Here is a 16,401-nt window from a genome sequence, read left to right as displayed (position 1 = left end):
ACTAGGGCCTCGTTAAGTGGAATATTATGCTTATAGCCTTTGACTTTCCCATCCGGGATACTACTATTGAATACAAAATATCTGTCTATTGTGAGCAAAAGCATGGGTAAATTTTTTTTTTTTTTTTTTTATTTATTCATTTTCTCCAGGCCATTTGAACCGAGGACTTAAAAACCAGACCCTCACTGGATTCCTGTGAAATAAAATGTTGAAAAACTTGTCTCACTTATTTTGCAAAGCTGGCTGAACTCCTTTCAGTTTCACAATGAGGAGCACGCACAGGTGTTTCTTCTAATGCTAATAAACATTAAGCTTTTGGTTAGCAGAAGCCCAGCAAGGTAAAGAACTGAATAAAGTGGAAAGGAGTGAAATTTAAATCGAATATTAACTGAAAAATACACACCTTACGTTACGAGCAAATGTTTTGGTTACACATACTAAGGTTGACATTAAGTTTTCTTTAGCGGACCGTTGGGCGGTTTAGGATCAACCGGAGTTAAATTTAACGTAATCTTATGAGGGGTGGCGGATTTCACACGTTTCTCCTAATCCATGATATCACATGACAAGATTTTTTTTTTTACTAACGTACGTAGAACGTACTACCTCTGACGTCAAGGAGCGCGACACGTGGGAATTCACGCGAGATTTCATCTCTCCGACCAATCCAACATGGCGCCGTAGGGACGTTGTTATTGTTCGGTCGCTTCTTCAAGTTCCTGTAGTACGACGAAAACTACGCAGAAAACGGCTGAGCGTGTTCATGTTGGCATGAGATCAACATCTGGGGATGATGATAAGATCCACCGGCTTCTTCCGAGGGATTGACTGCCCGTTTTACACGGAATACAGCGAGGGCAAAGGCAGCAGAAATGGGTGTAACAGACCGTACTGTCACTTCAGGCACAGCCAGCAGAGACGGGCGTCCTACAGAGCACCATCTGATGTTACAAAGCAAAGAGACCTGCACTCCGCACAGAAAGGTGCTGCGTATTATTTTACTACGAATACTTGAACGTCTTCGCTCGCGGAGTCGGCAGCGAGGACGTGTGTGGACTGGACCGCAGTGTTGAAAATGTGTCGAAAAACTGATAACGCTTTAAAGTATTTCTGTTAACGTTAGCTGCTTTTTGCAAATAACCACAGTATATCCATCTTACCAGTTATACCCCCTCCCCTCCCCATGGTTGCTGTAAACTGAGGTTTAGGTTTAGCTAGGAAATACTAGATAACGTGTATTGAGCCCACACAAGGAAGTGTCAAAGCAACAAAAGAACGGATGCATAGTATTAAGAACACAACGGAATAATATATATATTATGAACATCTGCTACATATAAACGTAGCAACAAAACAAAAATAAGGCACCAAACACCAACATAAGTGTATTGAGACAAAATAGACACAAATAAATTAAGACAAGGAAGTTGTAATTTAAGAATAGATCAGGTGTATCATTAAAGGGTCCTGTATCTGCAGGTAGCAGTGTCGGCAGCATAAGATAGTTATTGCACTTGTAGCACCAAATTAAAGTGCATGTCTTACAAAGACAAGTATTGCAGATAGTGAACAATTAGGTAGTGTGTTTTGTTTTGGTCTGTTGAGTATGTTCCCCTTGAAGAATAATACACCACTTGTCCTCCTGGATTTTGTTTTGTTAGCCCCCAGACTTCTCTTTAACTTGCACAAATGAACTTCTGGTATTCACATCCCATTAGAATCCTCTCAACAATATTCAGCCATAGACCATCTGACCTTGTTATAGTTGCATATATTGTCGTGTATGTTTTTTAGGATTGAGCGTCAAAGTTTGATCTTCACCTTGTGATGCCGGCTGTATTATGTAACTCTCTCTGGCTAATTAATCCTCAGATGAAGACCTCAAGATGTATTGGAAAGTAGGGATGCATCGATCAAACGTTTTCTCTACTGGTACTGATTCGAACACCTGTACTCAGTCTGCCGATTTTTCCAAATTAAGAATTATTATATATATTTAGTTAAATAAGAATACAGCATTATTCTCCAGGGATTACACTTGAGTGGGTGGTCTTTGATCACTGATTGAATGTAACTTAAAATGGTCAATATTTGGGCAGACTGGATCAGTGCATCCCTAGTTAAAAACTTAACTTTTATTGTTTTATTGGTTCATTTATTAATACTTTTTGTCTTGCATCCCTGCAGAACAAGGTTATGATCCCTTCAACCCAGAAGTCGTGAGGCCCCAGGAGCAGCAGAATGGAAAGCCGGCTGCTTCGGGAGACCTTACTGGTGCTCTGGAGCTGGTCAACAAGGCCATCGAGGAGGTCCGCAGCGAGGTGGAGAGGGAGAAGAGGAAGCTCTCTCGGATTGGGGATGAACCGTACGATCCCAGCAAGAGTACAAAGTTGTCTACATCTGATGCTGTTAAAAGTAAACCACCACCTTCACACATGGCCTATGACCCTGGGAGTTATCAGATGACCACTGGCGGTTATAATCCCACCCCTGGTTGCAGCAAGTATACCTTGGATTCAGACAACAAGGGGAACAATAGTAACTCAATGGAATATGTTCCTACTTCAGTGAGAAAGCCTACGTCTCGGACACACACACATCAACTCCCCTCTCCTCCCCCCAGTCCAAAGTACTCAAACAGCACATCCTCCTCTAAGTGTAAATACACTGTGGACAATTCAAAACCATCTACAGATATGGAGTATGACCCGCTGTCCAACTACTCGGCAGGAATCGCAGCGAAAAGCAAGAGGGACCGGGATGCACAAGCTGTTAAGACGGAGCAGAGAAACGCACACAAACAACCAGGATCAGCTGTGTCAGAGTATGTTGTAGCTGTGAAAAAACCACGGCAGCAGAGTGTAGACTCAAAAAAGTACACTTTCTCTGACTCTGATGGGGAGAGCTCTGGAACAGAGTATCGACCCACCTCGCTAAGCAATCTCCAGCAGAGAAAAGGAAAAAGTGGGTCACTTTGGGATGCTGTGGGGAAGGAGAGAAAAGAAAAAACTGATATCATGCTAAATGCACTGACACAGAGGAATACAGAGGACTTGGCAGGGGACTCGGACGTCAAGGAAGATATTAAACAAAAGGACAGTTTAGAGAAAAAGAAGGTGGCTAGTCAGACTAGCCACAAAAAAATTGCCAAATCTGAGAAAGTGCATAAACTTGAAAAGGAAGCAAACAAAACGACTAGTAGTAAGAGTAGTAGCAGCAGCAGTAAAGACAAAGGATCAATAAAGAACTCAAACCAGGACTCTGCAAAGAAGGAGAACAAGAGTCATGGAAAAAGAGATGATAGAAAAATCGCAGTTAAGGTTAAGACACCTGATAAAGTTCAGAGGGAAGCCAGAGACGAAAAGAGAAGTGATGGTAAGATCAAAGCTGTGGAAAAAGTAAAAACAGACTCAAGCAAACGAGATAACGATACAGAAAATGGTGCAAGGGCAAGCAAGAAAAGCAAGATATCAGAGAAGGAAAAGGAACAAAGCAAGTATAAGGACCGGCAACACAAAAATGGTAAACTTGATAGCAGCAAAAGGGAAAAGGATATAAAGAAAATTTGTAAAAGTAGTTCTAGTGGCGGGAGCAATAGCAGTAACATTAAAGGGAGTTCTGCAAACAGTAAAGATAAGGTGAAGCAAAACGTCAGCTCATCAAATGGGAAAAGACTTAAGGACAAACGGCGAAGTCTTAGTCACGCTGATCTGTTTGGAGATGAGAGCCCAGAGGAGGTCGAACCAATAGTGGTGGATGATGACGGTGATGATGACCATGAACACGAGGAAGTGCTGGTGAGAAAATCTGCTGATGCTTTAAGGAGGGGACGTTTGAACAAGAGGAAAGCGTCGGAGCTGACTCCGTCTTCTTCTGACGATGAGGGTGATCGCGGTGTGGAGGGCAGCGGGGCAGGTAACGACGAGGTCGACGGTGTTGGAATCGACTTCTCTAGTTTCCAGGACGATTTGGACTTTGACTCCGATCCCATGGAGGAGTGTTTGCGGATCTTCAATGAATCCAAGGATGTGAAGATGGAAGACAAGGGAAGGCAAGCTAAACAGGTACTTCTTTCTCGCCATTCTGTTGCACTTTAGTTGGCTTTTTCCATTACCAAATACTAACTTTTTTTACTAGTGTATTACATATTTTGCAAATGCCAGTTAAACATGTTATGTTGTGCCCTCTCAGCCCTCCAGGGATTCAGAGGAGGAGAGAAGCACAGAGAGCGCATTAACCTCTCTCTTTCCCGGTCAAAAGAAGAGAGTCTCCCATTTTGTTGCCAAAGGAAGTGTAAGTTTGTCACCTTGGCTTTAACCAATCAGGGGTGAACACACAATATGTGTGAGATACAGCAAGTCAGAAGTAATCACTCTAATTACAGGAAAATACATGTGTACGTGTACAATGGTTCTTGACCCTGTATGTCTCTGTGTTGGAAACTCACTTCCTGTCTTAGTAGCACGTACATGAGGCCAGAGGTAGGGAGAGCAGGAAGGAAACATCTTCTTGGATTTTTCTTTTTTTTTTAACCTTTATTTATTCAGGGAAGGTTCACTCAGAGGAAGCCTCTCTTTTGGAGGAACACCCTGATCACATTCACACAGTTACACATTCATACCTGGAAGCTGCCAGTACAACCACAACCACTGAGCAGCTCCACAGGACCAGTTGGGGTTAAGGGCCTTGCTCAAGGGCACCTCAGTGGTGGTAATGAGGGAGGGACAAGCGCAGCTCTTCTACTTTCCCCACTCAGATTTGATCCTGTCGGTCTGGGGATTGAACCGACGACCTTCCGGTCACACACTCGCTTCTCTAACCTTTAGACCACCACTGCCGGTCACTACAGTACTCTAGAACTTGTTGTGACCTTGTTTTGGTTTATCACAAATATTAATGGTGGTACTTCAGGAAGCTTGTATAGTTGCATTAGAACAAACAAGGAAGTAAACAGTGAAAGAACAATATGCAAGTATTGGCGCAGCTCGTACAGGCTGTATTTTTTAAATAGGCTATATGATTTGACAGTACGCGATTTAACGATAAGTGTAGACATACATAATCTATATAAACATTAAAAATGTACTTGCTTTTTGCATTATCTGATTTGCAGTTGTGCATTCACATTATCATTACCAAAGTCAGATATTCCACAGGGAGGTAGCTTATACTGCATGTACAAATTAGAAATTAAAACTACCTTGCGGTCTTTGACTCTATTGCAGGAAGCCAAAGAATAACTGGACTTATTTCCTTGTCATTTCAACATCATACTTTCTGTATTAAGAAAAAAGTGGTCACTTTTTAATAAAATGTCCTTCTGTTTTTATCAGAGTGACGCACCTTCTACGACTGTGGTGCGTCCGTACAAGAGACTCTCAGCCCAGGAGGTCTGCTACAAGCGTATGCAGATGGCACAGCAGCAAGCTGCTCAGCTTTCTGCTTCAGTCAAAGCTGCCTCAAAGAGCTCCAGCCCCGGTTTCTCTGGAGAGAGGAAGAGAATAGCACACCGTCCCAGCCCACAGACAACATCCTCTAAAACAAGTATGAGTGCCTCCGCTATTCTATATTGTAACAGGATTTGGCTTTTGTTTTGTATTTTTACACAAGTGTACCACTGCTTTCCCCTGATCATTTCTGAATGGAACTATTTTGACTGTTAGACTGAAGTAGAAAGTCACATGCGTGTCTGACCAGGTCCTGCAGATGTTAAACCAGCTGCCAGTCGAGTGTTGTCCCCCAGCCAGACCCATCAGACTGTCAAGGCCCAAACCACCGCTGGCATCTTGCCAAAGACCATGTCCACTGTCATGCAGAGGAGGGTGGCACACACACCCACCATGAAGGTATCGGCCAGGCCACAACATTTAATGCTGCTGGTTGTTTTTACTGAATATTATTATTATTATTATTATGAATAGTTTTTGTGTCTGAACATCCCTGCATAACCTTGAGAAATGTGCTCTTTCTGTTTATGGAGGAAATATTTATTCATAATTCAAATTGAAAGTACAAAGAGAAATTGAAAGTCCAAAAGGAAAACAAAGCGAGATCAAATAAAAAATATTATTATTTTTTAAATTTTCCATTTGGCTTTGGCTTTTGAATTTAATATTTGGCTTTTGAATTTCAATTTATCATTGGCTTTTAATTTTCATTTAATATTTGGCTTTTGAATTTCAATTTAACATTGGATTTTAATTTTCATTTAATATTTGGCTTTTGAATTTCCATTTAACATTGCCTTTTCATTTGGACTTGACACATGTCAATGTAAATGAGGAGGCGTGGCCCAAAGGCTGGTGGGAGGGTCTGAAACCAAAGGGATGCAGAAGCACCTTATGAGCAGCAGGGGGAGGTTACTGCTGAGGAGCACACTGTTAAGCATCTGTCTGCAGCTTCACCACTAGGCTGGGTCTTGTATCACATGATAGAAAATGATGATGTAAGCTAAACACAAACCACATTTCATGCAACAACCGTGAAGTTTTCATGTAGTTACTATAATTGGGCCCGTGTTAGTGAGGACTAGATTAGGACTGGATTTAAAGCTGATTCTGGTTCCCAACTTCGCCCATTTGCAAATATATTTGCAAATGAAAAGGCAATGTTAAATGGAAATTCAAAAGCCAAATATTAAATGAAAATTAAAATCCAATGTTAAATTCAAAAGCCAAATATTAAATGAAAATTAAAATCCAATGTTAAATTGAAATTCAAAAGCCAAATATTAAATGAAAATTAAAATCCAATGTTAAATTGAAATTCAAAAGCCAAATATTAAATGAAAATTAAAAGCCAATGATAAATTGAAATTTAAAAGCCAAATATTAAATTCAAAAGCCAAAGCCAAATGGAAAATTTTAAAAATAATAATATTTTTAATTTGATCTCGCTTTGTTTTCCTTTTGGACTTTCAATTTCTCTTTGGACTTTCAATTTGAATTATAAATAAATATTTCCTCCATATTTGTTTGGACTTTTTCAGAGTAGTTCAATGAAGCGCCCCATCATCCCCATTGAGTTTGGGGCCAAAGTTCCCAACAACATCCGCCAGCGCTATCTTAACGCTTTCATAGATGAATGTGTCAAATTTTGCTCATCAGAGGACGTTGCCTTCCAGATGGTATGATTCACACCCAGTTTTCACTATTTGTACCCAGAGAGATGTTTTTTTTCTTCTGTCCCATCAACACCTAGCCTAGCTTAGAAACCATGTATAGTTTTGAAAATGTCTTAAAGAAGATAGAGAACGCTGCAGGCTCTCATTATACCCTGTCTGGAATGCAGAGGAGATTCAATCACAGTCAGCTTCAGTTGAACAAGTTGTGGTTTTGACAGTGACAGAGGTTTGACTGTTTCAGGCCCTTGACGAGGAGAAGCTGGTGTATGAGCGCAGCAGCAGTAAGAACATCTACCTCAATGTAGCTGTCAACACTCTGAAGAAGCTCCGCAGCAAGTGCAGCTCCTCTCCGTCGCCTGTCACCAGTATGTCACCTCAGTCCCTGTGCAGTATACCACACAGTATTTACTCTTAGTCAACATGTACATGATGCTTTTGTTTAGTTACATAAAAAAACACACACACACAAAACTATGGATTGCATCAAATGTGCCAAATACAGTATATTGTAATAATAACGATACACTGCACAATAACACATCAGTTTATGTCCTCACATGTGCATATATGAACATACAAAAATAGTTTCAAGCATTTGAACAGAAATGTAATGGATGTATCCGGTGGTCAGACTACGTTTCAGTGGTAACTTCTTTGTTTGTGTGTGTTTCTCTGCAGAGGACCCGGGGTTAGTTGCTAAAAGGAGGGCCCAGTCCCACGAAGAAGTTCTGGGAGGTCGTCTTGCTGCTACAACCAGCTTCACTGTCAACAGGATGGGTAAACAGCAGGAGGAGAAACTCACTGGTAAGTCCGATTTGTATGTTTCCACACCGGCGACAGCCGTGGTTGTGAGCAGTACGTTTATGTTTTCTTATGTCCGTAAGTACGCAGGTCAGTCCCATTCTCGTGAATGCGATATCTCAGGAACACCTTGAGAGAATTTCTGGAAATTTTGCACAAACGTCCACTTGGACTCAAAGATGAGGATTAGAATTTAGTGGTCAAAGGTCAAGGTCACTATAGTCTTGCATAGCCAGACCTATCTCCACAGCGCTGTGGAGTAAGGTCTGCTAGTGGCTACACCACACATACATTCTGGGATAGGAGAAAGAAAGCTCTGGGTTGTTTGCGTTTCTTTAAACCAATCACAATCGTCCTGGGAGGCGCTAAGCTCCGGACGCAGCAACTCTGGCTCTGCAAAACAGTCTTGGAAAGAACTTGTTTAGGTGAAGCATTTGCACGCCGCGAAAGATAACTGCATTTAAAATGTGCAAAAATACTTTTCTGGCAATTATTTAACGCCATAACACCATAAGAGGAGACATTTGGTTGCATACTGAATTGGTCACACTAATCTTGGGTGCCCACCTTGAAACTGTGGTGATTGTATAGCTCCTCTGTGCTGCCGGGTTAAATATTCATGTTTCGCCATAAATACCTGTTTATTAAATTCCTTTTCAGTCTTCACTACATATATTATGTTTCTTTCTGCACAGACAGGATGTATACTGCAACTTCACTGGTTTTCATAAAACTGCAATGCTGTTAATCTAGTTCTTCCTTTTTTCTTTCTTAGTCAAGATGACAAGAAGAACCATATTTGCAGTGTTTTCAGTTTTCTTTCTCTAGAATTGTTGTAAACCTATTTCTTGAACATGTTTTTTCATGTCATTCTCATTTTTCTCTCATTTTGTTTTTCGTCAGTAACCTGATCACATACCTAACAACATAAAAATGCAGATTATGCGTCTGATAAAATCCAAAAGACGAGAACAAAAAAAAATTTGAAAAATGAGAAGAAACTGAACGAGTCTCGGTGTCTGTGACGTGTCGAGACAGTTAACAGTGGAACTGTTGAAATAACCATGTGACAACCTCCAGGTCCTGTTTACAGCAAACGTCCTGCCCCATGACCTGATGTCAGAGGGAATAAACAAAACTCCTGCTCACTGTCTAACTTGCAAAAATACATTAATCGAGAAAAACAAATGGACAGATAAATAACATTTGGGTCAAACTTATAAGTAACTTTAAATGTCAGTATTTTAACCAAATTTTATAGATTAAATAAATTATGAAAGTAATCATTAGTTGCAGCCCCAGATTAATTGTATAAATCTGCAACTCTTAAGCCAAATGTTAAATGCAGTCAACAATTATCAGGTTGTGTTGAAAGTTTCTTGCAACATTTGTTGTCTCTCCACATGCATAAGTATTTATGATCAACTTGTCAGAATGAAAAACACTGTTTCCATCCATTTGTGTTTCGTCACATTTTCAGTGTAGATTTTATCACATCATTGCACAAAGACATCAGTTTAGCTTGTTGCTGTGTCCCATTGTAGGAGCTACACTCTACAGGAAGCTGCAGGCATACCTGATGACGGAAGAGCAGCTCCAGGAGCACGGCTACCCGAGAGCAAGCCCAGAGGCTGCCGGCAAAGCCGTCATTTACAACCTCCCCGAGAAAAAGGCCATCTCAGATCGTGAGTAACTGCATGACCCCATAGCTCTCTCACTCATTTCTAATGACCAATACTAAATGATGTTAACATGTGTGGTCTAGCAATTCTTTGACTGACACTCTGTGATGTGTTTTCCAGCGTTCAACAAGATATGCTGTCGATGTGGAACGGAGTATAAGATCAATGCCAGTGGCAACTGTATACGAAAAGAGGAATGTATTTTCCACTGGGGACGATTGCGCAGACATAAAGGTAAGCTTGTTTGCATTTATCTAGTGAAAATAAAAAACAATCTTATAAATGCACATTTTGGTCTTTGTATTGTAATTCATACTGCCAAACTCTCCACCCCTTTTCTCAACTTTTATTTACGTCTGTCTGTCCGACTTGTTCTTTCATGTTTTTGCTGTCTGTTAGTCACTGGAGGCTGGGAGACCAACTACAGCTGCTGTGCTGCGGCTGTTGGCGCTCCAGGCTGCCAAGTTTGCAAGGTATAATTCTTTTCAAGCCAACAACTTTTAGTTAACCTTGTTAAATAGTCAGATGTATGGGCTGTCATGGCACGCATATTTTAACAATGAAATGAAATTTAAGAGAAGCTAATGGAGAGAGGAAGTGAAAACAATTTAACTTTAAAAGTACCTTAAATTATAGTGCCATAACCTTAAAGGAAAGACCAGTTTAGTGAAGCTCATAATGTTTGGTTGTTGTTGTTAAAAAAACTGTCAGAGATGTTAATTCATCTCTGTAGCTTGTAGTTGTGTAGACAAAATAACCTCTTTCATATATCCATCAGTCAGATAAAAAATATGAAAATGTTTTTGGTCTTTCGCCTTTAAGGATATACTTCTCTGGGATAACACTCCGACATGTGCTACAATATCAGAATTCAGTGTTGTGTGTAACTTTCAATGCTTAGCTGTGTCTTTTTTACTGAAGACAACTGGACATATTCTTGAGCCTGTATTTGAAACACTCAAACTTAAAATCAAGCATTTCCAGTATACCTACAATAAAACTTCTCATCTACTAGTTTTTAAGTAAGTTTCTGCACATTTATAAAAGAAAACATCCCCAGACTTAACATTTATTATTTTTCTCGCAGCAACATGTTCAGGACGGGCGTAAAGAATCATTTGATGGCTACGTCACAACGTTCAGTAAAGCTCTATCACCAGATGGCAATGGAGGGGTGTTTGCTTTGGACTGTGAGATGGTGAGTCAGTGCTGAGAAAACTCTAATCTAAATGCACAATTTGTCTTAAACTGCCATCTTGTGTGTGTATTTGATTTTAGAATTAATATATCATAGGCCAGTTTAATACAAATAACACTCAGTGCTCAATACGTTTGTTACAGCACGAGTAAAATTAAGATACAATTAATAATTTGTCTCTTTTTGTCAAAACGTTTTTTTTTTATATATATATATTTTGTATTCAAAGTCACATAAATGTGTGTCTTCTCTCCTCTGAATCAGTGTTACACAAAGCAGGGCCTGGAGCTGACGAGGGTGACGGTCATCGACTCTGAGTTGAAAGTCATCTACGATACGTTTGTCAAACCTGAAAGCAAAGTGGTCGATTACAACACACGGTGAGTTTGTGTCCCGCAACTCGACACTGCATGGGTCGTGTCTGCTATTGAATTTAACTGTCATTGTCTTGATGTGTTTTTGAAACAGTCACACTGTTTTAAACACAGTATATATGTCTTGTGTGTAATTACCAGATTTTCAGGTGTGACGGAGGAGGACTTGGAGAGCACCACCATCACTCTGAGAGATGTTCAGGCCGTGCTGCTCAGTATGTTCAGCGCTGAATCCATCCTCATAGGACACAGTCTGGAGAGTGACCTGCTTGCTCTGAAGGTATTGTGGCTCTTCATTAAACTGCAAGGTGCTTTTTTATTTCAATAATTCATTCAATGGTAGCTTTTTCCACAATGCGAATATTGTTCCTCTCTGTTGCCCGTTACTGCTTTGGTCCCCCTATCAGTCACAAGAAAAAAGTTTTGTGAAACTGTGCAAAAAAGTTGCACAGATTAGGTTAAAGGAAAATCTAGGCTTTAATTCTTAAGCAAATCTTAAATGATTTAGAATCCCGGCTTTAACAAATACTCATTCAGTAACTTTTTTCGACAAATTCGAATGACTGAAAACTGAAACTTAGCACACATGAGAACGTTTTCACAGATGTTTTCTCTTGCAGAGCCAAAAAATGCACAAATTCAAGCAGAGCAGTTCAGTAAGAGAAATTCAATTACAATCAGGAGTAACTCTAGACGATTCTTGCTTTAAAGGAAAGGAGTGCGTTAATTGTCCTTGTTTCTACTGTTAAATCTGGACTGAAATAAAAAATAAACTGGTTGACATAAAACACTGTTTCTCTCTTTCTGTCTCCCTCGCCTGCAGCTAATCCACAGTTCCGTTGTAGACACGGCCATTGTGTTTCCTCACCGCCTCGGCTTGCCATACAAACGTGCCTTGAGGAACCTGATGTCCGACCACCTCAAACGCATCATCCAGGACAACGGTGGGAAAAATCGCACAGAGCTTCCATCCCCATTACACACATCAAACATAATCCCCTGTCACACAAACATGGCCCTAGTTACACAAACAGGCCAGAGAGCAGCATAATCTCCATTTGTAACTGATTCATGTCGAATTCCATGCAACTAAAGATGAACTGATTGATCAGTCAGCATCAGTAAATCTTTATTTGTTGAGCACATTTTATTGAAGGATAGCCCGCAGATTCAGGCCTGCCAAGTTACAATGAATAACATTTTTAAAGGATTACAGTCAAATTAAAGCACAAATCCGGCGCAAAATGAACCTAGGTGTTAATAACACACGTGAACCGAGTCGACCGTTCTCTGGGATATGTTTTCATGCTAATCGAATGTGACCAGTTTTATCGCAAACCGCTATTTCTATACCACTAACAAGGCTCAAAATAGCACCACACTTCCACAGTAGCATAATGAGGGTCCCTACATGTAAACCAAAGCATTGAGAACTTTGTAAGTGTACAGACAGTTCATAAAAAGATAGTTTAGAAAGACAGTACCTTTCACATATACAGACGGCGCCATCTTGGGAAAACAGTGACGACACGACGAACGCCGTGCAACCAGTAACCAGTAACATAGCTCAAGCACGGCGTTTGTCGTTCGACTGGTCATGACTGTTTTGCCAAGATGGCGCCTGCATGTATGTGAAAGGTACTGTCTTCATAAACTATCTTTTTAATGAACTGTCTGTACACTTACAAAGTTCTCAATGCTTTGGTTTACATGTAGGGACCCTCATTATGCTACCGTGGAAGTGTGGTGCTATTTTAAGCCTTATTAGTGGAATAGAAATAGTGATTTCTTTTTACTTTACCAGTGCACCAACGACTAGCGTTATAAGGTAAGTAGCGGTTTGCGATTTAAACTGGTCACATTCAATTAGCATGAAAACATATCCCAGAGAACGGTCGAACTCGGTATCCACGCCGGATTTGTCCTTTATCCTCAAGTTAATATGTTTAGCCCAATGTTTGAATGGGCTGAATAGGCACACAGCAGCTGCAGGTCTCCACCAAGGCCTAGCTTTATTGAAGTCAGGGAAAAACTCTCCCAAAAACCTCTGGACAAAAACCAAAATGTTGAAGAAAGCTTAGGAGAGGATCTTCATTTGAATGGCTGGGGCTACAACAGGAGCTGTAGGTGGGGAAATGGCAATGGAAAGATGCAACAGTTAGTAGAAATACAAAATAAACAGTCGGATTCTCACCGGTCAATTATAGTAACGGTCAATAATAGTAACATAGTAAATCCTGTATGAAGATGTACAATAAGATAAGTCCAAGGAATGGGTAAGTAAACTGCTTTAAATTCAAACTTGTGAAAATGTATGTGTGGTGCATCACATCATATCCAGAGGACGTCTGTATCTTATAAATCTGTCCATCTTATATCTGCTGCCGATATTAATGCAGTGCGGTCCAATACAGTTTGACTGCCCTGCATCCTTGTCACCAGCAGATGTCCCTCATGTGTCAACAGAGAGTTAACACCCATTAAGTCCAGTTTGCTAAAATGCCTCAAACTTTACAAGTCTTTTTTTCTCCGTCACTACTTAAGGTCTGTTTAGGACTAATGAAAACAGTTTCAGAGTCAAAGATTCCTAAAGAAGGAGCAGCAGTCTCTTTGGAAACTAAACAGTGTTGCAATTACTTCCTAATCTCTTCCTTTCCATATCCTTCAACCTTAACCGTGCCATAAAGTGGCTATATCCTCAGGGGCAAACATTTTTTGAGTCTGTCGGTTGGTCGGCCCACAACCTCAGACTGAGATATCTCAACAACTACTGGATGTGTTGCAATGAGCTTTTGTACAGACATTGATGATCCCCAGGAGAAGAATCCTACTGACTTTGGTGATCCCCTGACTTTTTCTCTAGCGCCACCATCAGGTTGATATTTACCATACGATACGATACAACTTTGTTTCGAGCAGCTCCGCTCAAAAGAAAAAAAGAAAAATACACACAGAGTTAAACAACAATTACACATATAGTACAAATATACACATATCAACAGCCATGGCAAGGAAACATATTTATGGTTTTGCGAGAAATGTCTCATCAGGTTGAAAAATAAATTTGTCTGTCTCAGTTGTACTTTGTTATCAGTGCTTATTATGAAGTGTTAGCATACTAACACACTAAACTAAAACCGTGAGCATTGTAAACAACATTATACCTGCTAAACGTGTTAGCTTTTAGCTCGGTGCCTTAGTACAGCCTCACAGAGCTGCTCTATAACTTTTAAACATCCTTAACATCATCGACACAATATTTTCTTTTTATTAATTTATTCATATTGTGTTTCCAGATTACTAGCATTTATCTGTATTAATCTAATAGAAACAACCATGCTACTGTAGCTTTTTACGTGTTCAGCACTGCAGTATTCAGGTACAAAAGGAATAATTGCATTCCTGTTGTTTTTTTTCCCCCAGTGGAGGGCCACGACTCGAGCGAAGATGCATCTGCCTGCATGGAGCTGATGTTCTGGAAGATCAAGGAGGATGCAAAGGTCAAAAGATGACCTCAGACCCCTCTGCTACCCTTTCCACAGTTCAACTTCCTACCTTCATGTCAGAGTCAGGGAGACAGAGAAGTTCGGGAGGCCTGCACATGCTCTCAGAGAGTTAAGGTCAGAGTGTCGGGGGGGTGAGAGGGATGCTTCAGTGCAGTTGGAGGTTTGCTGTTGCTACCAACTGTACTGAATAGGAGAACTGCCAGTCCCTTCAAAGCAATAGGAGCCCAAATTAAAAGTGTTTTCATTTGCTTATTAGTATTTCAGTTCTAAATAATGTTAGTTAAAATGTATATCTGTTTATTTTGAGCAGTATCTCTTTTAAGGCCTCAAACAATGTATGAATTAACCCTTTATATAGAAGAACTCTTGAAAATAATGGGGCATTGTCCGCTGAACAATGATGATTAATATGATATTCATGCCAGGCTGTGTCTTCAGCCTAAATTGCACTATATAAACGCTCTGGTGTATAGGGCCCAAGTCTGAGTACCTCATCTGTGTTATTAAAGCAATCGCTTCTAATGGATAACACGTTACCTGTTCTTAGTTACACTTAGTTACACTTAAGTGCATTAATGTGATAGTCTGTCAAACATTGCTATGTAAATGCACTTGTGTTTTTCCACATTGTTTTTTCACTCACTGACACTCTGTTTATCCAGTTCATTTTGTTGGTTGGCTCTCAAAACCTTACTAATCCTATAATACTTGATCATATTAAAGATCCTCAGCAGAAATGTAAAGTATCTGCTTATCACCTATTTGGTATGGTTGATGGAATAAATCACTGTATTTTATAGTTACAACAAAATAGTGATACTATCTCCACGAGTGTCTCTGTGTCATGTGCACTGTGCACTGTGACAGAAGGTATGACATGTTATTCCTCCATGCAGACAAAATTATGTTCAGTATTGTTAAATTAGGCCTGGGTTATTAATCACAGACAATTATCATTTAGTTAATACCAGCTAACCTGTACTGTTTTATGTTGAAAATGACTGAAAGAATACTCGAGGGCTGTAAATATGCTGTTTCCTTTTGTATTTCTTCAATTTTGGTTGTTTATCTTTTTCTATTAAAAGGTATTAGTTAAAAGATGATGTTGTTCTGTCTTTACATCTCAACAGTACGTAGATTTACTCAAGTACTACAAAAGTTTGAGATACTTGTACTTTACTTGATTATTCTGCTTTCTACTTCTACTCCACTACATTTCAGAAGGAAACATTGTACTTTTTACTGCAGCTATAGTTATTGGTCATTTGGCTCAGTAACATTTTACATACAAAACATTTGATCAGTTTATTGGTTACAGATTAAACTAACCAACAGCATGCACACACTGTAAGTAATTTTTAAGATGGTTCAACTTAACGTTTAAGTTCTCCTGCTGCCTTAAAAAAGTGAGTTAATTGAACCTTAAGATGGTGAATGAAGTTGAATCAACACACACTGACAAACATTATAGACAGATTTGCTTTCTGTTTACATTTTCTCAGTTTGAAAAGTCAGTTCTTCATTCAGAACTCAACAGCTGCTGATGTTGGAGTTCACAGATATGTAAAGCTGCTCCCAGTGATAGTTACAAAATTATAGGTGAACAGGGTGTAGGGTCTGAAATCGACACCAACCACCATTAATCGTGCTTAGAGTTGTTTTTATTATTATGAAAAGAAACACACATGACCTATCTTAACATATATTAAAAACAGAG

The 16,401-nt window shown here is 39.8% G+C and overlaps 1 protein-coding gene across 1 annotated transcript; it reads left to right on the top strand.

Moving 5' to 3' along the window:
• Nucleotides 1–461: 461 nt before the first annotated feature.
• Nucleotides 462–15,213, top strand: rexo1 (REX1, RNA exonuclease 1 homolog). The gene is made up of 16 exons (XM_028587751.1): nt 462–983; nt 2,188–4,064; nt 4,192–4,293; nt 5,334–5,544; nt 5,698–5,846; nt 6,989–7,126; nt 7,365–7,488; nt 7,802–7,927; nt 9,469–9,609; nt 9,727–9,840; nt 10,006–10,079; nt 10,694–10,804; nt 11,069–11,184; nt 11,320–11,458; nt 12,002–12,122; nt 14,602–15,213. Exons 1-16 carry the CDS (start codon nt 791–793, stop codon nt 14,688–14,690), a joined length of 3,825 nt encoding a protein of 1,274 aa, XP_028443552.1. The 5' UTR covers nt 462–790; the 3' UTR covers nt 14,691–15,213.
• The last annotated feature ends 1,188 nt before the right edge of the window (nt 15,214–16,401 follow it).

The sequence above is a fragment of the Perca flavescens genome, chromosome 9 (assembly GCF_004354835.1).
Source record: "Perca flavescens isolate YP-PL-M2 chromosome 9, PFLA_1.0, whole genome shotgun sequence".
NCBI classification, from domain to species: Eukaryota; Metazoa; Chordata; class Actinopteri; order Perciformes; family Percidae; genus Perca; species Perca flavescens.
The sequence above is the reverse complement of the archived record's forward strand: the minus strand, read 5'-3'. Positions and strand labels throughout refer to the sequence as shown.